The sequence below is a fragment of the Amyelois transitella genome, chromosome 4, assembly GCF_032362555.1.
Source record: "Amyelois transitella isolate CPQ chromosome 4, ilAmyTran1.1, whole genome shotgun sequence".
NCBI classification, from domain to species: domain Eukaryota; kingdom Metazoa; phylum Arthropoda; class Insecta; order Lepidoptera; family Pyralidae; genus Amyelois; species Amyelois transitella.
Genome location: NC_083507.1, coordinates 399,374 through 426,541, shown reverse-complemented (window position 1 = coordinate 426,541; position 27,168 = coordinate 399,374). Strand labels below are relative to the sequence as shown.

At 39.0% G+C, this 27,168-nt stretch overlaps 4 protein-coding genes across 6 annotated transcripts in view; 3 read left to right on the top strand and 1 right to left on the bottom strand.

Annotated features, from left to right (window-relative positions):
- LOC106132935 (protein crumbs) overlaps positions 1–16,231 on the bottom strand; it is a 73,282-nt gene extending 57,051 nt beyond the window's left edge. Inside the window, exons 1-2 of the mRNA XM_060954684.1 lie at positions 15,990–16,231; positions 515–691 (exon numbers count right to left, since the gene is read on the bottom strand). Of these exons, the coding sequence (XP_060810667.1) occupies positions 515–691; positions 15,990–16,044 (232 nt within the window). The 5' untranslated portion in view covers positions 16,045–16,231. The remainder of the gene's footprint in view (positions 1–514; positions 692–15,989) is intronic.
- A 583-nt stretch (positions 16,232–16,814) lies between these two features.
- On the top strand, positions 16,815–19,860 carry LOC106132960 (ubiquitin carboxyl-terminal hydrolase MINDY-3 homolog). Of its 3 annotated transcripts, none has more exons than XM_013332541.2 (2): positions 16,815–16,847; positions 17,123–19,860. In XM_013332541.2, the coding sequence occupies exon 2, from the start codon at positions 17,142–17,144 to the stop codon at positions 18,504–18,506; it is 1,365 nt and encodes a 454-aa protein (XP_013187995.1). In that variant the 5' UTR covers positions 16,815–16,847; positions 17,123–17,141; the 3' UTR covers positions 18,507–19,860. The 3 variants fall into 3 exon arrangements, with proteins under 3 accessions (XP_013187995.1, XP_013187993.1, XP_013187996.1); XM_013332539.2 differs by having other exon boundaries at positions 16,821–16,973; XM_013332542.2 differs by having other exon boundaries at positions 16,821–16,995.
- Positions 19,861–20,265: 405 nt separating this feature from the next.
- LOC106132913 (U11/U12 small nuclear ribonucleoprotein 35 kDa protein) lies at positions 20,266–25,648 on the top strand. Its single transcript, XM_013332485.2, has 5 exons — positions 20,266–20,551; positions 21,709–21,839; positions 22,513–22,651; positions 23,252–23,445; positions 25,539–25,648. The coding sequence occupies exons 1-4, from the start codon at positions 20,479–20,481 to the stop codon at positions 23,425–23,427; spliced, it is 519 nt and encodes a 172-aa protein (XP_013187939.1). The 5' UTR covers positions 20,266–20,478; the 3' UTR covers positions 23,428–23,445; positions 25,539–25,648.
- On the top strand, positions 23,454–26,769 carry LOC106132906 (uncharacterized). The gene is made up of 2 exons (XM_060954683.1): positions 23,454–25,281; positions 25,542–26,769. Exons 1-2 carry the CDS (start codon positions 24,422–24,424, stop codon positions 25,894–25,896), a joined length of 1,215 nt encoding a protein of 404 aa, XP_060810666.1. The 5' UTR covers positions 23,454–24,421; the 3' UTR covers positions 25,897–26,769.
- Positions 26,770–27,168: the final 399 nt, after the last annotated feature.

Here is a 27,168-nt window from a genome sequence, read left to right as displayed (position 1 = left end):
TGACGGTCACCCGCTATGTTACGTGTGCCAATGACACCGTCAGCACGACGATGATGATGATGAGCGCCCCGTAATGTGCACACAACAAAACGTCGTTAGCATAATGTCGATTTGATGATTCTGTCATATCCTCATTTATTATAAACGTTTTGGTAAGTAAACACCATGTTACGAACAAACGGTTTGGATTTAGTTTAGATCGTGCTCATGTAGTTCCTTAGAATTATGTAGATAGATAGATAAAACTCTTTATTGCACCTTTTAACATACAAACAGCACAAAACAGACAGAGATGGTACAAAGGTGGACTTATCGCTAATGCAATCTCTTCCAGTCAACCTTATGCACCGGGAGTTCATAGAGGTATCTCAAACGACATTGTGTTGTGGTCTATAAATATCTCTGAAAATGGTGAAACATCAAAGACGAACTATTTCCATTAAATAAAGACTCCAAGATGACTAATGCAACAACATCAACTCGCTTTGCAAATTAAACAGTTTAATGATCTTACCGACGCAAGTCCTAAAGCTGAGACCGACGAGTTGTTTGAGTGAGATGGGCCTCGTGAGGTGGATGTAGGAGCTGCCGTTGAAGTAAGCCTCGGGGCGGTCGGAGGGCCCAAGGGGCTCGGCGGCGTGCCCCAAGGCGAGGCACGCCGCACATGCTGTCACTGTCAGAACCAGGCGCGCTGGAACAAACCAAAAAAATCAATTGAATATTTAATTATTATGAGAGACAATTTAAGAAAACCTCAAAAAGAAAGCGCAAGAAAAGAACCGGTAGATTAATTGATAACGAACGAACTTAACTATTCTTTAAAAGTTTTAGATTTGGATGAAAAAAGATAAATAGCTTAACGGTCCAAGGAAACAATAAAAATTAACGGTGTAAAGGTTCTCTAATAAATAACAGTTTAAGTACCGAATAATTTCTATAAGTTATGGTAGGTAATTCTACAATAACAACAAATTTAATAATTAAAATGAAAATGACGTGACATTGAGGACACAAAACGCGATTATTGGCAAACATTACGACATCACAGCACGACCTTACATTGTCGTAAAAAATATATTCAGCGGTTTTCAAATGGACAGTTTTGGAGTGAAGAAGTACAAGAAACCCGTAATGTGCAGAACCGGTGGGCCGTCGCGGACGAACGGGCGCAAATCCGGCGAAACTAAAACTGGGGGCCCTAAAGTGTACGTATTTGCCTCTGATAACAAGCCACATTGTGCACTGTAATATAATTTTTAAAGTTCAATTTACTTTAACATAAAAATTGCCCAGGTATGTTCCTACACATGAAATCCGTTAGAATTTGAGGGCAAAGATCCTGGTGCGTTCGGCAATTGTTGGGACTGAGCTATCTACGATATCATTAGTCTCATTTACACATGCGCTTTGGAAGCGGTAGTAGATATAATTAGATTTTAGTGATGTGACGTCAATAAGTAATATCCAATTGTGAAAATAAATTTATTCTGATAAGTGCTATTATAGCGTCAATGACTTTTTATAAGATATTGTGACATAATTATTATATTTTATTTTTATTAAATATTAATTGATGACATTATTGCTAAATATATATTATTTTTAATTAAGTATAAATTAAGGCGAAATTTTGATTTTTATTTATTATTGAATGATTTAAATTCAAAATGAAAAAAATTATCTGACTGAATTATTGTACGTCTTGTGAAGACAGATCACAGTGACACGAACTGTTTTGTATCATCTTTTCTACCTGTGTTTCCGCAATAAAGAGATTTGATTTGATTTGATTTCTATTCTGTTTAAAAAGGAATTATCATCTATAAAAAAATCAAGGCGTTATCAACAATTCTGGATGAATCTGAGTTGTCATCATTTGGAATGATAACAAACATAATTATGGTAAACTACTCAAAACTTATAACATACTAGTCGCATTGCTTTGAAGTAAACTAGTTTCTAATCTAGTTTACAATGAATCAGACGGACTGATACTTTGCCAGCCATTATCGTGTTAATATTAGTCATCTCATCAGTATTCGCTTTCCCGAGCCGATGACTTTTGCAGATTTCTCAGGCAAATGAGATGCAGTAGTGCAACCAACGGCCAATATCGTATTTCAAAGCCATCAGACGGCAGTTTATACGTATCATAATTAACCTACTAATCATTATACACCTAAGCATGGGATACATTAGGGTAAATGTTGAATCAATTCTCCGCCAAAAACAAAGTATATTTGACTAAATTTAAGACCATGTAGTAAAAGGAAGAATAAAATACATGGAATATTGAATAGACTAGTTATACCTAGTCATGGCCATACATACATTTGTTTATACATAAAATCACGTCTATATCCTTTGCGGGGCAGACAGGGCCAACAGTATTAAAAAGACTGATAAGCCACATTCAGCTGTTTGGCTTTATGATAGAATTGAGATTCAAATAGTGACAGGTTGCCAGCACATCGCCTAAATAAAGAATGCCAAGTTAATAAGCCTATCCCTGAGTCGCCTTTTACGACATCCATGGGAAAGAGATGGAGTGGTCCTATTCTTTTTTGTATTGGTGCCAGGAACCACACGGCAAAGGGTATGTTAAGATGGTTTAATCATGTGGACAGGATAAATGAAAGCAGGTTGACTAAGCAGATATACAAGGAGAGTGTGGAGGGAAAGGTCGGAGTGGGAAGACCTAGACGAACGTATCTTGATCAAATTAAGGACGTCCTGGTAAAGGGTCAGGTCAAAAGTACCCGAAACCGCCGAGCTTGCATGAAGAGAGTTATGAATGTGGATGAAGCGAAGGAAGTATGCAGAGATCGTGGCAAGTGGAAAGAGGTAGTCTCTGCCTACCTCTCCGGGAAAGAGGCGTGATTTTAATATGTATGTATCCACACGGCACAGCCAGACACATGAGGGGCAAATTAATTCTCTTTTTATATCTTCTGCTAGCCTCCCTGTCGCGCATCGATCCGTTTTATCGGCGATGGCACGCACTGCCCGCGATGGCGAGAGTAGCCATAATCGAGTTACAATCGATTCGTCACGAGATCGACAATCGTCAAGCGGTGTATCGTAACACTTCTTAGCAATTGTGATCATAGTTGGTAATCTTCGACGTTTTGAACGTGCGCGATAACTGTAACACCCAATGGTCTGATTTTGAATCTATACTAATATTATAAAGCTGAAGAGTTTTCTGTTTGTTTGAACGCGCTCATCTCAGAAACTATTGTGTTGAATAGACCATTTATCGAGGAAGGCTTTAGGCTATATAACATCACGCTGCAACTATAAGGAGCGAAGAAATAATGGCATTAGTGAAAAACACGGGGAAAATTATTCATCCTTGAGGGCTTCAATGATGCCCGAAATAACTATTCAACGCGGACGAAGTCGCGGGCACAGCTAGTAAAGAATAAAGTGGAAAAGTAAGTTTACTTCATGACTGAAGTATAGCTTGTTTTCATGCTCATTCATTCACAAGATGGTAAAAAAAATTATTAAAAAATGTGGCAGCAAAAATGTCTTAAAATTGTATTGTATTCACGGGAAGTAGTTCAATCTAAGTTATATTTTTCGCCGAAATTACGAATGACGAAACGTAAGAGTACATTGTTCTCAGTGCGAATCAAATCGGCCATGGAATAACAAAGAAAAGGATCACTGCCCTTAATTATTTTCGCTTCAAAATACATCCTGTAGAAAATAAATTAACAATAGGTTGGGTTGATTCCGAATTCACAGACTCAGATAGAGACGTACTAATTAACTTCAAAAATGAAAATATAAATACATATTATGTATACAGTACAGATTCACAATACTCGACACTTGTCACAGCCACAATTGTGAAATCTCACCAAAATCCTGTCAGTTCCTACAGAGTCGACATGTTTACATACATATGATCACATCTATATCCCTAACGGGGAAGACAGAGCCACCAGTCTTGAAAAGACTGATAGGCCACGCTCAGCTGTTTGGCTTAGTGAAAGAATTGAGATTCAAATAATGACAGGTTGCTAGCCCATCGCCTAAAAGAAGAATCCCAAGTTTACCACTATTTGAATCCGAATTCTATTATCAAGCCGAACAGCTGAGCGTGACCTTTCAGTCTTTTCCAGACTGTTGGCCCCGTCTACCTTGCAAGGGTTATAGATGTGATTATATACATGTACGAATGCAATATACTTATGGAAAATGTAGTTGTATCTAATGGGCCATAGTAGCGTTATGTAAAAGGTCGCGTTGGACATTCCACGGACATTACGGTGGCAGCCGACGACACGTTCCATGTGCATTGTCTGCCTTCCCAGCAACGTGAGAAACGTTATAAAGCAGTACATTATATGAAAATGTACGAAACGACTTTACATTTGGTGCGCAGAAATAGGTATAACCGCTGGGAATAATATAGGATGTGCCGTGTGGTTCCCGGCACCATTAGAAGAGAAAGAATAGGACCACTCCATCTCTTTGCCATGGAAGTCGTAAAAGGCGATTAAGGGATAGGCTTATAAACGTGGGATTCTTCTTTTAGGCGACAGACTAGCAACCTGTCACTATTTGAATCTCAATTCTATCACTTAGCCAAACAGCTGAGCGTGGCCTATCAGTCTTTTTAAGACTGTTGGCTCTGTCTACCACGCAAGGAATATGGACGTGATTATATGTATGTATGTATGTAAATAGTTATGAGTCTTATAAGCGAAAAAAACAGTGTACAGTAGAGAAATGATCGTGCAACGCAAATGCATAGCAGGTTCAGTACACTGCAAGTAACGTTATCAGAACTTGTATTGTTTTTTGGTTCTCAGTGCAATCTGCTTGAGACAGCACATTTATTACCACAGCATATTAATTGGTAGAGTATAGAGCCATTCAAGTAACAGAGTGAGTTGCATAATGAGATCAGACTAGTTCAGCATCATACTTCTTAACAGCAGACTTGCGCAATTCACTAAATCCGTGATATTACACCACTTTGAGTGCATATCAGGATTTAACTTTAACTGTTTGTCAGGATGATATGTATGTATGTATTTCGAAAATTTCTGAGAGGACAATTCCCATAACTTTAACTCGTGTACACGCCAACGGTAAACCACGACTTTATCAGCTATCTCCAAGTGGTTTCTCTATGACGGCGGCGCGAGTACTTCAGTGAAAATGCCAATGCGTTGTTTGTCTTTTGTTGCGTTGTATGTAGCATTCGAATGGGAGACTTTCCCTCCGATCACCGTGTCAAATCTTGTGAACCAACGTTATCTTGGTATAGTTCGTGCTATTGTACGAAGGTGATTTACTTGCACGCCATTATACTTCCTCGATCTGTTTTAATTTAACTGCCATTAACAAATTTTCATCATCGATTTTATTATAGCAATGTATTCTCTTTGTCCACGTTATATGTTTATTAAAATTTGATAAGCAATGTAACAATATGACAAAAGGTGAACATTATTACGAATATTACTTAACTAGCTGTGCCCGCGACTAGTTATTTTGGACATCATTGAAGCCCTCAAGGATGAATAATTTACCCCGAGTTCTTTCACATTTTTCATTATTTCTTCGCTCTTAATAGTAACAGCGTGATGTTATATAGCCTAATGCCTTCCTCGATAAAAGGTCTATTCAACACAAAAATAATTTAGATATTCGAACTAATAGTTTGAATCCGAAATCGAACCTGAGATTAGCGCGTTCAAACAAACAAACAAATAAACAAACTTGTCAGCTTTATAATATTAGCATAGATTGTATTTTTTTCCTTAGTTGCAATTGGGAACTCATATCTGGGATGGTACAACTATTTGCAACTGTGAAGTTAACATTATTTTACTTTTGCACTCATAGCCGGTTTTTTTCTTGTTCTGATTTTCTTTTCTTTTGGTGCAATAAACAGATTTTATATCTAAAATAAAATTTTGCGGTGTAGTTTAACCGTTTCTTCTGCATTGACACTTTGGAAGCGGCACTAAACTCAGTTTTAAGTAATTTATTCGACGTCAACCAATGTTGTGAAACCAAAAGATGTAACAATTTTTAAGTGATGTTCGAAATGTCCCATAATATTGAATAATACTTTTAATTTGATTTTAATCAGTTAACGCAATATTTTGATAATTCACCAACCGGTCTTCAATGATATGCGACATAATTGATAATATCAACAAAGCTAAATTGCATGCACTAATTTAACTGAATTTCCGTTGCTAATTTGAGATTTTATCTCACCATACCTTCCCTCAAAGTTCATAAAATAAAGTATCTGTGAGATTTTTTAAAAACTGAAAACATAATTTCCTGATATTTTTTTGATTTGCTACATAGCTCATTGTTACTAGTGGTATGTTGTCGTTTATGCAACCTGTCACTATTTAAATCTCAATTCCATCATTAAGCCATGCAGCTGAACGTTAATAAATTACTAGCTGTTTGGCTTAATGATAGAATTAAGATTCAAATAGTGACAAGTTGCTAGCCCATCGCCTAAAAGAAGAATCCCAAGTTTGTAAGCCGATCCCTTAGTCGCTTTTTACAACATCCATGGGAAGGAGATGGAGTAGTCCCATTCTTTTTTCTGTTGATGCCTGGAACCACACGGCAAATTTTGAAATAGGTTGGACAGATAACGGCTAATTATTGTCTACATGACACACTTGAGCTCTCATACTACACAAATTATGCCAAAAGCTAGAAAAAGAAAGGTCTGTGCTCGCTTTACAGAAAAGCGGAGACTGAATTTAGATTTATTAATTACTTTGACAACCGTGTCATAGTTAATAGGTTCAGGCTGTATATCCTATTAATCCTATCCTACTACTATTATAACGGCGAAAGTTTGTATGTCAGTATGGATGTTTGTTACTCTTTCACGCAAAAACTTCTGAACCGATTACGATGAAATTTGGTATGTAGGTAGCTGAAGACCCAGAATAACATATAGGCCACTTTTTATCCCGGAGTTCCCGCGGGATTGATTGTTAAGTTGTGATTGGGTTTCCACGCAGCTGAAGTCGCGGGCGGCCTCTAGTAGGACTAAAAAGCTTCCTATCTCCTATTAATATTATAAATGCGAAAGTTTGTATGTCAGTATGGATGTTTGTTACTCTTTCACGCAAAAACTTCTGAACCGATTACGATGAAATTTGGTATGTAGGTAGCTGAAGACCCAGAATAACATATAGGCTACTTTTTATCCCGGAGTTCCCGCGGGATTGATTGTTAAGTTGTGATTGGGTTTCCACGCGGCTGAAGTCGCGGGCGGCCTCTAGTAGGACTAAAAAGCTTCCTATCAAAAGATTCCACATTTAAGTTCCGAAAATACTGCCCTGTTTAATCATCGAAGTGGATGTCCTATTTAAGAACGACTACCCAGATCTTCACCCGGGAGAGTGTGGGACTCCTGGCACGTAATGAACCAGCCTACCCATTAAAACCCATCCTTGTGCCCTTCCCATTACGAAGGCAGCACGAGATCGCAAAGCATTCCACCACGACCGCCTAAAATACTACATACATATGGTCACGTCTATATCCCCTTGCGGGGTAGACAGAGCCAAGAGTTTTGAAAAGACTGAATGGCCACATTCAGCTATTTGGCTTAATGATAGAATTGAGATCCAAATAGTGACAGGTTACTAGCTCATCTCCTAAAAAAGAATCCCAAGTTTGTAAGCCTATCCCTTAGTCGCCTTTTACGACATCCACGGGAAAGAGATGGAGTGGTCCTATTCTTTTTTGTATTGGTGCCGGGAACCACACGGCACTAAATACGGCCTAAAATACTACCTAACAGTATTCTGCTACAATAACTACGAAAAAGTTCAAAAACAAACAGTCAGTAGAACCGCTGAAAGTCAGCAGCGGCTCAGAGAAATAGGCATAGCGGCGTGTGAATCAATCTTGATGCCACAGCACGCTAACTTGAACCCTATCACCGTACAGCACAGTTGCAGATTGAAGACTTACTTCCAGCAACAATAGACCGTTACCTAGGTACTGTTCATTTTCATTGATGTTATCCTCACAAAGTTATAACCTGGAGATAAAGCGTCAAGAAAGTTTGTTTTGTGACTACTCACATGTTTTTGCCGTGTGGTTTTTGGCACCAATAGTAAAATAGTATGATCATTCCATTTCTTTGCCATGGATGTTGTAAAAGGCGATTAAAGAAAGGCTAATAAACTTGTGATTCTTCTTTTAGGCGATGAGCTATCTAGCAACTTATTACTATTTAGTTCTCAAGTACTATATCATTAAGCCATACATTTGAACGTGGCCTTTCAAGACTGTTGGCTCCATGTACCCAACAAGCAACTGCAAGGGATATAGACGTGATTTTATTGTATGTATACTATACATTTTTATGCACTTGCCCTTTTTCTTAGAAATGCAAGGTTTCGGCCACTTGCTACGTTTTTTTTTTTAATCGTGAGAACGATTTCAAGTGCCCCATCATTTTTGGTTTTGATCTTAATTTTGGTTTTGGTTTTGGTGTAAATTCTACCATTATAAACAGAGCCTAAAGTTTTGAAACTGAAAGTCCACCTTCAGCTGTATGGCTCAATGACAGAAATGAGATTCAAATGGTGACTGACAGATTGTCGGCTCTGTTTACGCCGCAAGGGATTCTAACTTAGCAATGTTGCTTATAGTTAGGAAAGAATGCTGGCGGCGTTACAATATACACATGAATGAATCAGTGTTGTGAAACAATCGGCGCGGGCGCGCTCGGCACGCGGTGACGTCACGTCAGGCGGTTCAGGTAAACGCCGTCCATATCCACGAGACAGTGAGTCATCTTGTTGGTCCTTCCGGGTAACTGACAACGGTTATAAACACCCGCCAATGGAATGACTCCGGGGCTGGGAATTCCCACTGTGACTTAACTGAGAAAGATTGCTTTCTTTTCAATAACACTTAACTGTCTTTAAAACAGTAACATTATTACAACTTTCACCAAATGGTTCACGATACGAACTATTGTAACACCTAATTCAGCTTTTACCATGATCCAATATGGGTTGGTTTCATTGTGAATTGCGTGATTAAGTAATTGTCCGTGGCAAAAAGTTAACCAGTTCAGATTACGTCCGTTTTTACTGCAATCCACCGCCGGAGTTGTCACGCCGAAGTCACACCGGTAATAATCGCCTTCATACATACATACATATGGTCACCTCTATATCCCTTGCGGGGTAGACAGAGCCGTAACCGAGCCGAACGTGGCCATTCAGTCTTTCAAGACTGAATGGCCACGTTCAGCTATTTGGCTTAATGATAGAATTGAGATTCAACTAATGACAGGTTGCCGGCCCATCGCCTAAAAAAGAATCCCAAGTTGGTTAGCCCATCCCTTAGTCGCCTTTTACGACATCCATGGGAAAGAGTGGTCCTATTCTTTTTTGTAATGATGCCGGGAACCACATGGCACACCTTCGCCAATAATCGCCTTCACGATGCATTAATTGCGTTTTACCGTCTCTGTTTCAAACAGCTCTTATCACGAACCGTTTGGTGAAAGTTGTGAGATTGTAACTGTTGTAAACATACATCATATAGTCACGCCTTTATCCCTCACGGGGCACACTGAGCCAACAGTCTCGAAAAGGCTGAAAAGCCTCTCTCAGCTGTGTTTGAGTTGCTATTCCAACGCCTAAAAGAAAAATTCGAAGTTTGCTAGTCCTTTAGCTGACGCACACTATCTATACTAATATTATAAGGCTGAAGAGTTTGTTTGTTTGTCTGAACGCGCTAATCTCAGGAACTACTGGTTCGAATTGAAAAATTCTTTTTGCGTTAAATAGACCATTTATCGAGGAAGGCCTTAGGGCTAACATCACGCTGCAACTATTAGGAGCGAAGAAATAAAGGAAAAAGTGAAAAAAAAAACGGGGAAAATTCATCCTTGAGGGCTTCCATGATGACGACCAATATAACCGCGGGCACGGCTAGCCAACTACATTCAGGGTGTCATGTCTCAGCCGTTGACCGTACGCCGCGTCCAGGTGGGCAAAGACCTTGCAACGTTGTAATTTCAGCCTGTGACAGGTGTAATCAGGTGCCATTATGTGGGACGCTTCGGAACGGAAGGCACGGCGAGCTACCACCGGCCGTTGACTTCAGATAAGGGCCGTTTGTTTTACGGCAGTATTATTTTATAGCCGTGATGATAGAGAACTCAAAGTATAGACGGTTCGTGCAAAAAGTTGAGGTTTGGAGCTATTTGGATGAGCTTTTAGACGGCCTCTGTGGCGCATCGGTAATACGCTTGTCTGTGACATCGCAGGTCCCGGGTTCGAATCCCGGTCAGGGCATGATGAAAAACCAACTTTCTCTGATTGGTCTGGGTCTTGGATGTTTATCTATCTAAGTATTATAAAATATATTATCGTTGAGTTAGTATCTCGTTACACAAGTTTCGAACTTACTTCGAGGTTAACTCAATCAGTGTAATTTGTCCCGTATTTATTTATTTATTTTGACTATTATTTTATTTTAGACATTTAATACCTATTTAATGTGTCTAAAGGACCAAGAGAATAGGCTACATTGGAACAAACTGAACTGTTGAGTTGACTGAATAGCTTGCGGTCAGACACTTAATACATAAATATAATCACGTCTATATCCCTGGCGGGGTAGACACAGCCAACAGTCTTGAAAATAAGGTTAGGCCACGTTTAGCTGTTTGGTTTGATGATAGAATTGAGATTCAAATAGTTGCTAGACAGGTTACTAGCCCATCGCCTAAAAGATGAATCCCAAGTTAATAAGCCTATCCCTTAGTCGCCTTTTACGACATCCATGGGAACGTGATGGATTGGTCCTATCCTTTTCTATACGTGTCGGAAACTACACGGCACTTATAATAATAAATTACACTATCATCATCATACAAAATACTGTGTAGACAAAAAACCAGATGGACAATCCAATTTATAAGTCAATGGCTGCAACTGCAAAAGGCACAAGCATACATCATATAGTATTCCAGTCACACCAAAAAGAATATTAATTCAAAAGGTATACGGCGACGTTCGCTGGTTACGAATTCACTCAGCTCTGCAGTATGGTGGCACAAAATTTTTGATGGATTTACTTAAACAATGAGTAAATTTTACGGTGACCGCTATTTCAAGGATGACACTGACAATAACAAGCACGTGTCAAGAGCTAGTGAATAAAAAAATTGAGAAGAAATTTAAAATAGAAATATACGCAGTCAACTTGAAAGAGGTAAAAACAGAAACCTTATAAGGTACACATCTGCATAATGAGTACGTAGTTTATAGAGGGAATGTGGTAGAACTAATGAACATCTGCTGAATAAGGGCATTGCAATAAGGTCAGCAGGTAATAAAAATTGACAACATTCACCAACGAAAATATCTATACTAATATTATAAAGCTGAAGAGTTTGTTTTTTTGTTTGAACGCGCTAATCTCAGGAACTACTGGTTCGAATTGTAAAATTATTTTTGTGTTGAATACACCATTTATCACGCTGCAACTATAAGAAACGAAGAAATAATGGAAAATGTGAAAAAAGGGGTAAATTATCCTTGAGGGCTTCAATGATGCTCAAAATAACTATTCCACGCGGACGGAGTCGCGGGCACAGCTAGTGTAAATATATTTGGGATAAATAATATGAAGTTCACATCGTAGCATCGAATTTTAAAAGAAGCGCAGAACAGTGTGTGTGAAGTTGTAAAACTAAAGAATGGGAGATTTTGAAAAGAGAAATAAATTGCATTTAATGATTGAAAAATCAGAAATAGCACCAGATATAAGAGTTGTATTCGAACTCGAAAACAACATCAAACTGATTACAGAATCGTTACCACCGAAAATTTTTATCGGCCGCGAATAATCCACGCTTTCGGAACAATTTCATACGAATCAAACTATAAATTAAGCGTGTCTCATCAGACAAACGATAACTTTATGGCACGCAACAAGCGTGGTAATATGGAGACAAAAGTCTCCGAGAAACAATGGTTATAGCATTGTTTCTCGCAGTGATATACAGACATAATACTCTTCCACGCGTTCGTTCGTTAACAGTGCCGTGTGGTTCCCGGCACCAATAATAAAAAAAAAAGAATAGGACCACTCTTTCCCTTGGATGCCGAAAAAGGCGTCTAAGCGATAGGCTTATAAATTTGGGATTCTTCTTTTAAGCGATGGGCATGCAACCTATCACAATTTGAATCTCAATTCCATCATCAAGCCGAAAAGCTTGTTGGCTTAAAAGGCTTAAAAAGTTATAAGATTGTTGGCTCTATCTGCCCCCAAGGGATACAGACGTGACTATATGTTCATATCTATGTTTTATGTTTCCACGCGTTCTAAGCAATCTTGCCTCGACAATTACTTTCCCATGCACTTGAGATCATTTTCTAGATGCAATTTGTAAAAAACGCAGCTGTAATCTCATACGACATCTGCGTCTAAAGGTCTGAGAGGTGCTTAACTTTTGAATTATGAGCGATGAGGAGTGGAACAACATGGCATCTTTGAGATCTTTATCGGTTTAGTGGAAAGTATTTAAGGGTAGGATATTAAAAAAATAATCGCTAAGTGTCTCAAACACACTTAAATTTTACACCATCACACACAAAGATGGATGTTATACAACTGACGTGACTGCCTGTCTGTGCGTGTGTTATTTCATGTAAAGTAGATAGATAGATAAAACTCTTTATTGCACCATAACAGTAAAACATACAAAACAGCACAAAACAGATAAAGATGGTACAAAGGCGGACTTATCGCTAACCTTTGGGAGGAAGGAAACCAAACAGGAGATTGGCGTTGGCGCAGAGTAAGATAAAAAAAATGTTTAAACATAATAAAATGCACACAGAATAATTATATACAATACATACAAAAAAGTACCTTAAATCCGAAAGCAATGTATCTATTTACAGATCAATCAATAAGCGAGTGTTTTTTAACCTATTCTACTACTCCATTTCTTTCCCATGGATGACGTAAAAGGCGACTAAGGTATTGGCTCATGGAATTCTTATTTTAGGCGATGGGCTAGCAACCTGTGACTATTTGAATCTCAATTCTATCAATAAGCCAAACCGCTGAACGTGGCCTTTCAGTCTTTTCAAGAGTATTGGTTGTTTCTACGTCTCAAGGGATTACATGTATGTATGGTTGTATCTCATATATGTTTAAATATTTTCATAACGTTCCATTGTCCGCTTCATTTCCTTAGTGTACAAATTGAGCGCGGTCACCTGCGCTCGAGTCACAATGTCTTCTTTCGGCGGAAGTGTGAACACATTAAAAGTTTATAATTGAAACAATCGTGTCTCATCTCACAACAATCTGTTACTTTTAAAAGCAGCAAGTAAAAAAAACCTGTTCTTAGGCAATTCTCAACTCAACAGCTTCGAACCTCAATCAGGTCGACCATTTCATCATGATTAAATGTTGTATTTTTTTGTTATGATTCCTGCCAGACACCGGAATTACAAGGAGTTACCTCGACTCTTTGACTAATTTGTGGCGAATTGTCTCCGTGAAATTCGAATATGCTAATTTGTGACGGTCGATCTAGAATCATCCCTCAAGCTAACAGCACTAAAGAGAGTTCCCATCCTATCCTACTCATAAAATTTGAAGATCCCAATTTTTTGTTAAGTTTTATTCTACGTCTGACTCATTAAGGAACACAATCTTAATTCCACAGATTATGTAGCTATCTGAGTGAGCCATCGGCACACAGATGTCAGTCAGAACAGACAGAACAGAACGGTTGCGCAACCCAGCGGATCTGACCAGCATTGTCTTCACGTGAGGCGAAACAACTGGACCACTTTTAACAGCTTTGTTCTCGCACAATTAAAACGATCGCTACATTTCGACTGTTAGTAAAATACGTAAAATACAACCCTGTGTATAGATCAATTAATATGCCGAACACTGTATAGAGTCCTAGATAGATATCCTATTACATATTCTGGTAGACAGAGACTCGACCTGCCAACACAGAGGCTACGTTTAGTTTAGCTGTTGCTGTCTGGACTTGCCGCAAAGGAATTGTTAGTAAACAACATACATATGATCACGTATAGACGTGATGACCCGTAAGGGATATAGATCCCTTACGGGGTAGACAGAGCCAAGTCTTATAAAAACTGAGACGCCTCGACGATAGCTTAGCGATGGAATTGAAATAGTGACAAGTTGCCAGCCAATGGCTTAAAAGAAGAATGACAAGTTGCTAGCCAAACTATGTATATCAATATACAAAACAGCTAGGCTAACATCATTTCAGGTCTAACACAATGAATTCGCCTAATACGGCGTTTCAACAAAAATATACACACGAGTACAAACAAAACATCACTAGAACAAAACGAGCGATGAGATGAGCGGAGGTCGCGCGTCACGCGCCGCCGCCGGCACCTGCCCTCGCCGAGGCGAACGACAAAAACTCTTGGTATTTTTCGCACACAGCTCACCTTGCCGGCCGCCCGCCGCGGAGACCCTGACACTTGGTTTTCTACAATACCCATAGACACGGATTGGAAAATTCGCCATTTCACACGAGCAGAAGGCTGCCAGTGACCACCGAATATTAGGTCGCCGGATTTCGTAAATGGCGACTAAGGGATAGGTTTATAAACCTGGGATTCTTCTCTTAGGCGATGAGCTAGCAACCTGTCACTATTTAAATCTCAATTCTATCATTAAGCCCAAAAGCTGAACCCTATTAATCTTTTCAAGACTGTTTGGTCTGTCTACCCTGCAAGGGATATAGACGTGATTATATGTATGTATGTCTGCAAATCTAATTCAGTTCAGATGCCTCTAACGAAGTGGTACATAAAGACAGCTTCCTAAATACCAAGTGTAGCACAAAAGTGAAACCTGAAAGTGCACATTAGGCTGCTCTCACACAAACGAAAGCGGCGGGTTGTTTGTGTCGTCACTGTACACAGGTGCAGTGCTCATTGTTCGCGTTCACCTACATTATGTTATGTTCACTTGTCAGCAAATAAATACCAAGCTAACATCTTAATTTCTCTTATTATGTCTATTTTGTTTTTTATTTTAATGGCTAAATGTTATTTACGTAGAAAACTCCTTTTTTTTAAGACTTTTCAATTGATTTGAAATCAATGGGAAATACTATCACAGCAATAGCAAAATGCTTGTTCCATTTTGATTTAATTTTATTAGAATACAGTGAATTTTCAGAATTCAAACATTGTGTATGTTTGCTTCTGAAATTCTCACAGTAGACGTGACAAAGAAAGTGAAGTTTGAAACTATTAGTAAACCTCTAGGTTAGGATTAAAGATATACAAATTTAACAGAGTTAGCTTAGTAAAATAAAAGATATTTTATTTTAAGTTACATACAAGATGAGCAGCAGAGACATGACATGAATATTAAAACAAAATTTATCAAAAAATGGAATCAATCAACCTCAAAGTCTAAAGAGGCTTGTTTCTCCAACAGAAACCAAAACCAAGGTGTTTCAACAGACATAATGTACGTACATACATGTTTATACAAGGTTTTCAAAATGGTTAACATCCTTTGTAAACTCTTTCTCTTCAACTCTTCTCTTCTAAGACTTTCAGGAAATCAATGTTAAAAATTCAACAATAAAAAAAGGTTTTTGACAATAATCTTATTACCAGACTTTCTGTTTGCTTGGTTAATAGTTTTCTTTGTACCACTCTATGTGAACACAAATAGTTAAAATGGAGATTTTCACAAAATTGTAATGTATTTAAGCTTTATTTCACTGAGATACGGCCTTTCACAATCACAACGCCCTTTTTCTTTCGAAAATTCATCGCTTTGGATCTGTCTCCTCAATTAATAAAATGAATCAAAAAATAATAGGAATAGAGGTATTTACACGATAAAAAAGCGTAAATAGAACAATAATATTTCATAAGTTATTAAAATGAATAAAAGTATTTTTACAGTACCTGCTACGTCTGCAGTCGCGCGTCTCCTCCAAGCTCTATTGATGTCTACCTTCATAATGTCGAAATAATCAACAAAACACAACACACAGAAACGACATCAACACTAACTTATCACTTATGGTTTATTGATACATAATTCAATAAATAAAACTTTAAAGTTACTAAAATTAATCAAAATCATACGAAAAACACAAGCCCTAAAGTGAAAATAAAAATCGAAACGTAAACATCACCTCCTCCTTCGCATGATTGAAATTGACTGACTGACTTTGATTTGAATTTATGCAAGATGTTGACACTTGACAAGGTACTTGACATGTTATTTTTTTTCACGTTCGTTCATTGCGTTTTGTTTTACCATATTTCGGGTAATAATGGTGAATGATACATGTACCTACTCATATTTTTATTTCCTTTCTTGTTAGTTTTCCACAAAAAATCATTTATTATTTACAGGGATATAATAATATCATGGTACATATACATAAACATTTTTTTGTTTCTACAGTTCGGTCATGCTGGTCATGCCATCTACCGTCTCTTTTTGGTACACAGGAGGTACACAGCGAGAAACAGAGACATGACATGACATTTTAATAAAATAGTTGCACGCAGAATTTCACATAACAAAGTTACAGCATTAATGTCTATTTAATATACTACCTGAAAATATTCAAATATTTCTTGATTAGTTGTATTTGATAATATTTGATTTTATTAATTTATTGGTTTTGCAATAATATACGTCTTGTAATTTGATATAAGATATATTTTTAAATATCATAAACATGACGCAGTAAGTAAAATGAAACGAATAATGTTGCTATTTTTTCAGAAAAAAATGGCAGCCTTTATGTCGTAAGCTTTTCATTTCTTTTCTATTTTATGAAAAGTTTTTATTACTGATTAATTAACGATTTATAATGTTATTTGAAGTGATTCAGATGTTTACTACCATATTGAATAGTTTTAAATAGTTATCAGGTATTTTTTATTTATATTGTAGGTACGACGTGGTTGGATTCTTGCTCAAAATTTGCTAGAATTTTCTTATTGGACTAAGCTTATTTTTCATGATTTTATTTTACATTATGAAACGCGTTTTCCTAAACACATCATTAATTCTGTTTCAGGTGGGGCAAATAGCTGTGTATGCAAATGCTGAATAGTACCAAAGACAATAGTGGTTCAAGTTCAGCATTAGAAAATAAAGATAATATGAGTGCTGGGAGCGCAAGCTTAGAGCGCGAGCTGGCGCAAACGCGGCGCTTGCTGTGGGGGGATAACGTCAAAGAGGACGTGTTTCGGCGCTGGGCTCAAGGCTTCCAGTTCAGCACCGACGAGCCCAGCGCTCTAATTCAGCAAGAAGGAGGCCCTTGTGCCGCAATAGCTCCAGTTCAGGGGTTCCTGTTAAAAATACTTTTGTCAGAAACACCAGGTCACAGTTTTCAAGACTTGACCTCGGAAAAGTGCAGTTCTCTGCTTGTTAGGGCTGTGTGTACAATATTAAGCCAGTGTCTAGCTCCTAAGTACAATGTGGCGGTGCACAGGAAGACTGAGACAGACGCAGAGACAAGTGCTAGCCATAACGTCAGTGTGGAAGAGCAGCAGTGTGATGCAATAGAACATTTTCATCGCCGGATTGAAGTGCACTCTTTCCAGACTTTATCTGAAGTAGAAGCCTTCTACACAAGAAACATTCGTATTTTGAAAGACAAGTATGGTGTTCTGTTACTACTTTACAGTGTAATTCTTAGTAAGGGTGTGACAACAGTGGAGGCAGAACTTGCAGAGCTCTCAGATCCTCTGATACACTCTACTTACGGGTATGGGTCACAAGGCCTCATCAATCTCATGCTCACAGGGCGGGCTGTAGCTCACGTCTGGGACCATGATCAGGTAGTGGGAGGCCTGAGACTTCGTGGCATTGAGAAACAAAATGACATTGGATTTTTAACAATCATGGAACATATGCAATACTGTACAGTTGGTTCCTATTACAAGAATCCCAGGCATCCTGTGTGGGTGCTGGCTTCGGAGACTCACCTTACTGTACTGTTTTCTCTGGAGCGAAGGTTAGCTGCACCAGAGACTGCCGGTGAATCAGCTGAGCGTATATTCAGGTCATTTGACCCTGAGGGTAATAACTTCATCCCATCAGCAGCACTGCAAGATGTGCTCTGTGCAGCTGATTTAGTAAGTGAACCTGAGTATGTTGAACTGATGAGGAGAAAGCTGGACTCGGAGAACCTTGGTATTATACTGTTGAGTGCATTCATGGATGAATTTTTCCCTGGATGTGAGAGAGGGGCTCCAGACACGTTCACATTGCACCATTATAATGGGCTGCCGCGTAGCAACCCGGGCGGCTGCGTGGCGTACCGCACCGGCCGCGCCGCGCTGCTCGAGTGCCCGATGCGCGCCGCCAGCACAGACCCCATGCTGACATGTTTACAGACCAAGTGGCCGAGCATTGACGTGGTGTGGGATGACGGGCACTCTCCCTCTCTCAATTAGGAAGACCATGAATAAATTTATGCTCGGGACTCAACTGTGACTGTGAGCATTGAGACATATGTTGAATATGTCACTTGAAAATTCCATTATTTTATTGTATTAACTTATGTAAAATTGTATCAAATGTGGAGAAACTCTTGGTGGTCCCTTGCACTGGTCTGGACAGCTATTTTACATAGGCTTAGGTTAGAGTTTTACCTCGAGTGTGACCCAGTGTGGTCAGTTGGCAGACATTAATCCACCAGTTCACTCTTTGACATGAATACATGTATTTGTATCATTTGAATTTTATTTTAAAAAACTTTGATGCTGGTCTGAGAACATATTTCTCAACATTCCTGGAACCTGGAATGACAATCCGCACTCAGTGCCAGGGGATGGGAATACCAGCGAATAGGACATAGATCTTTATATGTAAAATGTTTGGCTACAGTGAACAAAAAACTTTAACGGGCAGGAAGAGAGTAACATTATGAACAGTAGTTTATACTATTTACATATGCTGAGCTGAATAAACAAATTTTGTTAATCAAACCATGCCTCGCTTTTTCACTCACATTTTTGTGTCTGGCAAAAACATGTCAAATTATAATTTGTTGTTAATTATAATTAATTTTTATACATAGTTTTCATTTATATAATTAGGTGTATAGTATTATATTAAAAAGCAAAATGTGATGGAAGGTTGTGCTTTATGATGAGCAATATTGTTGGGTACGCCGAGCCCATACTCTAGAAGCATTGCATTGGCATTAAGTCATTATGAGGAGTCAGTGCCAGTCAGGTTGTTCAATTCTAGTTTTTGATAATTATCCAGTTTTTCTGACCATTTGTATGGCTCTGACTGTATTGATGTTTTTGTAAAATGTATTTAGTATCTCAACTGAACTCTTGATAAGAACCCATATTCTTTTTTCTACATTAATTATTTCCATTGAAATTTTGCTATTTCTTTTACCTACCTATTCTGTTGGGTGAAAAATCTAGTTCATTTGTCAGTTTACTTAATATAACTTTCGTAAGGAAGCCATATTATAGAAAACGGAAGTAAGATCTATACATTTAACATAGACATTGTATCTGTTATATAAAATGTCACAATGTATAGTTCAGCAGTATGGGCCTGGGGTGTAGAGATCATGTAGCTGTTACTACAACTTGTACTTTGTGTGCAATGTATTGTACCAACACATTTAGCGTGACACAATTCTGATCAGAATCCTTGATCTTACCAGACTTGGATTCCTGTAAAATAGCTGTGCACATTAGTGTTGCAATATTGAGTTATGTATTGAAAACTATTTTCAGTTTAGCCATAACATTAATAGTGTAAACATGCTTTTTTAACTACCTACATTTTTAGTTTTATTTCATATCTTCTCTACAGCTTTAAAAATTGAAAACGTGTGCGTAAGTGATTTGATATCGGCAGCTAATAGTAGGTACTCTATATAATAACATTGAAAAATTACTTCCGTAAAACACTGGTCACTTTCCGCTGATTAAAACCTGTGGTGACGATTATTTTCGAATGTGTATGGAATCAGATAGTGTGATGCGATGATTGAGTTGAACTTTTAATAAACGCCTTTTGTTTCATTGGTTTTTCATCAGTAAGTTGCAATTGTAAGTTACAAATGAAGACTAGCTTTTTGTCAAGTCGGGTACGACGGTACTGGATATGTATGTATATGTCAAACCCTTTTACTGTAAAAAAAAAGAAATCGATTACTGTCAAAGTTATGTCAAAAATGTGAAAGTTAAATAACCTCATTCTCAGCTTGTTTTGTTTGTAAATAAAAAAATAATTTATGCATTTTTTAATACATTGCACATATCTCTCTACCGGCTACTTTTGTATTTAGCGCTTATTGCTTTTGCAGACCTATGTAGGGAAGTATCCATATGAGTTCTGTAGTACAAGTTCTGTGATAGTATCACTTGATTTTGCCAGTTTTTAGAAGTCTTAGCTATGAGCCGTGATAAAGTGTTTTTCCAGCAATATGCCACTGAGTACGATCCTATCAAAATTGGGTCCATTGACGGTAAGTAAAGTCGTAAAACTTATGATGATATTACTGGTATTATCGAGATCTAAACGCATCGTGGAATGGTTTTTAACATACATACATATAATCATGTCTATATCCCTTGCGGGGCAGACAGTGCCAACAGTCTTGGAAAAGATTGATAGGCCACATTCAGCTGTTTGTCTTAATGATAGAATTGAGACTCTTATAGTGACAGGTTGCTAGCCCGACGCCTAAAAGAAGAATCCCAAGTTAATAAACCCATCCCTTAGTCGCCTTTTACGACATCCATTGGAAGGAGATAGAGTGGTGCTGGAAACAACACTGCACAGAATTTTTAGCATCCCAGTTTCAAATCCTGCTAGAGTTAATCTACTAAAATCACATAGATTCTTTACCACCTTCGTGGCTGTAAAGATATTGAAGATATGCCACTTTTTCAGTTCTACTTCAAACATATAATCAGCTCGGAAGCTAGAATATATAATATTGTTGAGCTATATTACCCCAAACACATGTCTCAAGCTTATCTTGGTTAAGCTTATATAACTTACTCTAAGGGTCAGTCTGTGTAGTTTGTCACATATAAAAAGAACTGCTTAAGATTTGTATGAAATATATTATAAGAAGGTTTGTATAAATTTCGAATAGATAAAAAAAATAAAAGTTCCACATGGTTCTCGGTGTTTTAGAATAGGACCACATTGTAAAAGGCAACTAAGGGAAAGTGGAATAATCTTCGTATTTTTCTTGTAATCAATGAGCTAGCAACCTGTCATCATTTATTTAAACTTTATGCATGTAATTATTTAATTATATATTTTATGTATGTATATGTATTTATAGTGTATATTATGTATTTTGTCAGTATGCATGTGCACTTTATCGCACCACCAACTTAAAGTTTTTTCTGTTTGGTCAGCTAGTTGACTGGTAGAGAATGCCAAACGGAATTAAGTCCGCCTTTTGTACATTTTTGTTTTTGTGCAATAAAGTTTAAATAAATAAATGTAAAATGCAAAACAGGTGGACTTACTACCATAAGGCACTATTTGAATCTCAATTCTATCATTAAGCCAAACAGCTGTATGTTTTTCCCCTAATGGGATATAAATGTGATGGATATGATTAACGTATGGATATATAAAAAGAGGAATTATTTTTTGTGTTAGGTACGGACACAGAGCCCCATGATCTAGCAATAGTGCGGGCGCTCTGGTCACAATATGAGCCAGACAAGCGCGTGACGGGAGACCCTCGACACACATTGTTTGTTGGCCGGTTGAATCCTAGGACTACTCAGGTATTGATTTTGTAGTTCTCATAATTTTGGTTGACATAACTAGTTACGCTCTCAGGATCATGTATCTTGAGTGGCACAACTAAATTATATAGTTATGCATTACAGGTAGTCCATAAAGAAAACGCAACTACTATTTGGTGCATTCTTAAACATCTGCATGCGGGTCCATACAATAGTCCAGTTGCTTCAAAATAAACTATATGAAAATGGACTAAATTTATGATTATTTCAAATTTACATACATATTAGGCTTATGGTTCTACATGAAAAAGACGTGCCATTAAAATTTAATAAATTTTATGGTGCCCTGAGTTAATTACTAATAATGGATTTTTATTTTATTTATTTAGATGACCAACTACAAATTATTAAATAAACATTTTAGAGCCAAAACACTGATGAAAAAAGGTATAAAAATAAAATTTTCTGGAATGCCAAATACACATTCAGTTGCAAAAAAAAAACATTATAAGAAATGATTAAGTGTATACATACTATGAACAGTATAAAATATAAATAATTAAAAAGTTAAAAAAGTGGAACATGTAAGTAATTAATTGCTAAAGAATTTTCCATACAATAAAAATTCTGAGAACTAATATTTAATTTAAAGAAAAATACTAATAACTACTAATGCTACAGTCTAACAAATTGATATTCTTTTTTTCTCCAGGACACAATAACATCGGAATTCTCAAAGTTCGGTAAAATAGTCAAATGTCGCCTTGTAAAGGACATTGTGACGGGCAAGTCCAAACAATACGCCTTCGTGGAGTTCGAGAGCTCAAGTGCTGCGGACAAAGCCCACAGAAGTAAGAATGTTTATAATTTCAGTGAGATCTAAACTGGGTCAGGTTCAACTGGCATTCTATGAGTATATAAAAAAGAAAACAAACCTTCCTTATGTGGATTCCACATAATGGATAATGAAATTTGTATGCCGTTTGCCGTGTGATTTCCAGCCCTTAAAATAGAACTACTACATATACATCAGCCATGGATGTCGTAGAAGGCGACTAAGAGATATATGCTTATAAACTGGAATTCCTCTAGTAGGCGATGGGTTAGCAACTTGTAACGATTTAAATCTCAATTAAAATATGAAGCAATACAGCTGATCGTGGCCTTTCAGACTTTTCAAGACAATTGGGTCTGTTTTCGAGGTGATTGTATGTATGTATTTGAATATAAAATGGATGGACTAAAAATTAAAAAAGTCCTATTTATTGTCTAAGGAACTAACATGCCAAATTTTATGTCTCTTGACTATAGGTACTTTGATAGCAGTCAATGAACCAGCAACCTTTATTATATGTTCGAGCGCCTCTGCATACATACATACATAAAATCACGCCTTCTCCCAGGGACTAGTATGTCAAAATGTCAGAGAATCATAGATTCCAATGTTCCAGACATGCACAAAGAGTTCATCGACAACACGGAGGTGATAGTGGAGTGGGAGGCGGAGCGCAGGCTGCGGGGCTGGAGGCCGCGGCGGCTGGGCGGCGGGCTCGGCGGCCGCAAGGAGTCCGGGCAGCTCCGCTTTGGAGGCCGGGACCGCCCGTTCAAGAAACCTTACACGGCTTAGCTAGACATGTTCTCTTAGGTGAGTATTTTATACTAGCGGCCGGCTACAGCTTCGTCCGTGGTCATAGAATAGATTTATTTTCAAAATTGGATGGTGTGGCGACATCTCTACGCCACTCGTCACAACATCCAATCAAACAACTACTGTCAATCATCGCGAAGAAATTGACGCGCTCAACCAATAGCAGCGAAGAAACTAAATCGCTATTTCAGAGATTTCACGGATTGCAGCTATATATACAAACTCCGACACAACATCGTCTGTCGCGCGGTTCCCCAGGCATAACACCTAGCCTGGCGGAAGATCTTCCCTTTGGTGGCGGTCGAGCCGAATCATCGCTCCCACTACAAAGGTATCACTTATTGACGCCACATGTGTAGAAGAAGCGGCGGAACAAACTACACTGCAGCAGTCATACATAGACTGGAGATACTTTTTTAACGGGAAGAGAAATTCCCATAATTGGTTCATCCGAAGATTAGCTCTTTACAAACAAACAATCAATCAGTGTTACAAACTTTAGTTTAACTCATTATTTGAACTACCTACTGCATGAGACTGCCCAAAATATACTATCCGTTTTTCGAATTCGAACGTACTGTTTTGAATAAGCGTGTTGTTAAAGTTTTCATGCATTTGTTAGGGATATTTGTTTCAAAGTATGGTTGGTATTATCAAAAGTATAATAATATATGTTAAAAGGTTACGACTAGCATTTGCTTCACTCCCGTGGAAATTTCCTGAAAAAAGTAGCCAATGTCATTCCTAAAGGTCTGTTATATCTGTGTTACAAATTTCATCATAATCGATTGAGTAGTTTTTTAAGTTACAAAAATACAAATCTTGTCACAAAATTGGTGTGAGTATGGATTACAAGCACATTTGTCAAAAATACATTAAAGAGTACGAATACCACGTTAACGATTGTTACTTTTGATCTAAGAGGCCGTGGCCTGTCAGCAGTGAAGGACGACCGCCGCGGCAGGCGGCCGCCATGTGTGGAGTCTGCTGCGTCCAGCTCAAAGGCTGGTGCAAGGCCTTCACCAAGACAGAGATCTTTCTCTGCATTTTGGAAGCTTTACTTCTTATCCTCTTTATAGCTTCTCTAACTATCTTAGTACTACATTTTCTCGCGTGTAATAAAAAAGAAATTGACGAGTCTACGTATCCTGGTAATGATAAAGGATATCAGCCAGAAGACAGCGGAATGCCAGCAGTCCACTCCACCGTGGCGCCGGACGTGAAGTGCACTTGGAAACCCAAACAGCAAACGAAAGCCCCCACTCATTATTACGAACAATCCAGTGTAGCAACAACTACTTCAGTTACAAATGCTGGTGGTGTCTCCAGAAACGTGCATTTAGCTGGAAAGCCAACGAGTTCTCCGCCAGCAAACCGCTCGTTCATCGATGAGGTGCTGTCATATCTATCTGACGGGGAAGAGGCGGAGTCTTACAAACGATACGTCTTGTCTCTGGTCAAGATCCGTCCACCGCAGGACGTGACATTTGGGTGTATATTAACGATCGTGGCTGATTACTGGGTGGTGACTGCCGCTAGTTGCATAGAAGCGATCGAGGAGGTGGACTCCCTGGATTCTTTCGTGATGATGGAGGGGTACGGTGAGGGCGAGGCGGGCGGCACCCACGCCGTGGCGGACGTGCTGATGCACCCCTGGTACCAGGGCAGCAACCACAGCTACGACGTCGTGGCGCTCAAGAGCGAGCGCCGGCTGGTCGGGCCATCCAGAAGTGCTGTGGAGTTTGCATCCCTGATAGATTATTACCTCTTGCCGATTGGGGAGAAGCTCACGATTCTAGGATACGGTAGATACAGGTACACCCCTTTTAGATAGTATTTTGAGTGCTTACCAACCGGCAAAGAATAGAATAATTTTATTTTCAAAACGAGATTTGTTAGGTTCTACAAAGGTGGAAGTCAGATAGGAGTAGCTTCGTGTTAAAAAACCGGACATTACGCAATCCAGTATCATGGTCAAAAGACGCATTCCGGGCTCCTCTCTAGAAGTGAGGATCTGATACCTTATCGACCACTTTGTGTCTTAATTTGTTATCTTTGAAACCGTTATATCATCAAGCTATCCGTTGCAGGAGCACGGATCAGGGACCCTCGGGCCGCGGCCTCCTGCACGTGTCCTCGTTCCTGCTGCCGGCGCGGCAGTGCGCGGCCGGCGAGCGCTGGGCCCCGCGGCACCTGTCGCGGCCGCACGCCGCGCCGCCCGCCGCCTGCCGCCCGCGGCCGCTGTGCGCGGGCGCGCTGGCGGCGCGCGGCGCGGCCTGCAACTACTGCGCGGGCACGCCGCTGCTGCTGCGCGCGCGCCTGCTCGGCCTCATGAGCGACAACCCGCAGTGCGGCGTCGCCTGCGAGCCGGTCTTGTTCGTCAACGTGGCGCTGGTGCGGCCGTGGCTGGACGCGCTGGTGGAGAATGACGACGATCTCGTGGTCTGATGTGATGTTACTAGAAGATAGACTGTTGACGTTGTCAAGGCATGGACACTTATACAAATATGGAAAAACATTACTTATGAGCTTCAGATGGAATGACCTTGAAATTTTACCCTCCCATCTACAAAAGGAATTCATTTGAAAGATGGGGAAAGCAAAAGAAAATTGGAGCTATACCGACCTCTGCCCAGCTAGAACAAACTTTGACGTACGCCAAGTGTAAACTGTCAGTATTGTCAAACCGAGCAAACAGAAATAAAACAGTGGAATAATATGTTCAAGTTGTGATGTGATGGCAAACTTCGGTCTGCTACTGTGTTCTGTGCTGATGGCAGTGATGATGGTGTCTTCGTTCGGAGCGGCCATCACGCTGTTCTTGGCGGCCAAGAAGGGAGAACTGGATGAGGAGTCCACGACAGCTTCCCAGGTTGGGAATCCAGCGGCGCCTCCTCCCACGAAATAAACCTTACCGTTTGATGCTGTTGTGTGCTGTACATTTATAAGAAGAAGCATCGGGATAATTTGGAAACTGATTCAGGTCAACACGTGAAAACAAATTTTGTTCGTCTCAGCTGCGTCGCGTCACGTACTGCACGGTTTCTGAGATATATAGTGAGATAGATATATACTCGCCAAAGCTAATTTGATGCTAATACTAGCTTTGCCTCTTGTGCTGTTGGTGAACGCTGGGCTTATCAGCGGAAAACATTATATTATAATAACTGTATGCATTATATCCGTAACATACATAAAATCACGCCTGTCCCGAAGGGGTAGGCAGAGGCTACGTCTTTCCAATAAAATATAATGATAATGTGTTACATAAGTGGATTGGAGTGTTGGAACTTGGTTGTATTTTTTTTTCCTTGTGTAAATATGAGGTATTGGAATAAATAATATACTTTGTTGATCTACTTAATTTTTTTAATCAACCCTACTTTTGGCGAGATTGTAAAGTTACTTTTACGATACCTTTCGTATTCAGTAATATAGCAGCCCCATTGATTTCGTAGCATGATGCTTACAATGCAATTGATATTGGACGCATGATTGAATGTCTGACTGTGTCGGCTGAGGCCGGAGCAATGCACACAAGCAATGCAATTTAAAAGCGGGCCCAGCTGGCACGCGCTGCGCCGCGCCGCAGTGTGGCGACTTTGAAAATTTTCTTTTATTACAACTTGGTGCGGGCCCGCATTCAAACTACATTGCTTTTGATGTGTTCGGCCTTTAGCTAAAGCTGCTAATCTTTTTCGCAAAAAAAAACAAGTTAAA

Bases quoted from the DNA above. Each gene is read 5' to 3' on its own strand.
- LOC106132960 (XM_013332541.2), top strand. From the start codon at position 17,142: ATGCAAATGCTGAATAGTACCAAAGACAATAGTGGTTCAAGTTCAGCA.
- LOC106132913 (XM_013332485.2), top strand. From the start codon at position 20,479: ATGAGCCGTGATAAAGTGTTTTTCCAGCAATATGCCACTGAGTACGAT. The intron at 20,552-21,708 runs GTAAGTAAAGTC...TTTTTGTGTTAG, and splicing joins CAAAATTGGGTCCATTGACG to GTACGGACACAGAGCCCCAT. The intron at 21,840-22,512 runs GTATTGATTTTG...TTTTTTCTCCAG, and splicing joins TGAATCCTAGGACTACTCAG to GACACAATAACATCGGAATT.
- LOC106132906 (XM_060954683.1), top strand. From the start codon at position 24,422: ATGTGTGGAGTCTGCTGCGTCCAGCTCAAAGGCTGGTGCAAGGCCTTC. The intron at 25,282-25,541 runs GTATTTTGAGTG...CCGTTGCAGGAG, and splicing joins AGGTACACCCCTTTTAGATA to CACGGATCAGGGACCCTCGG.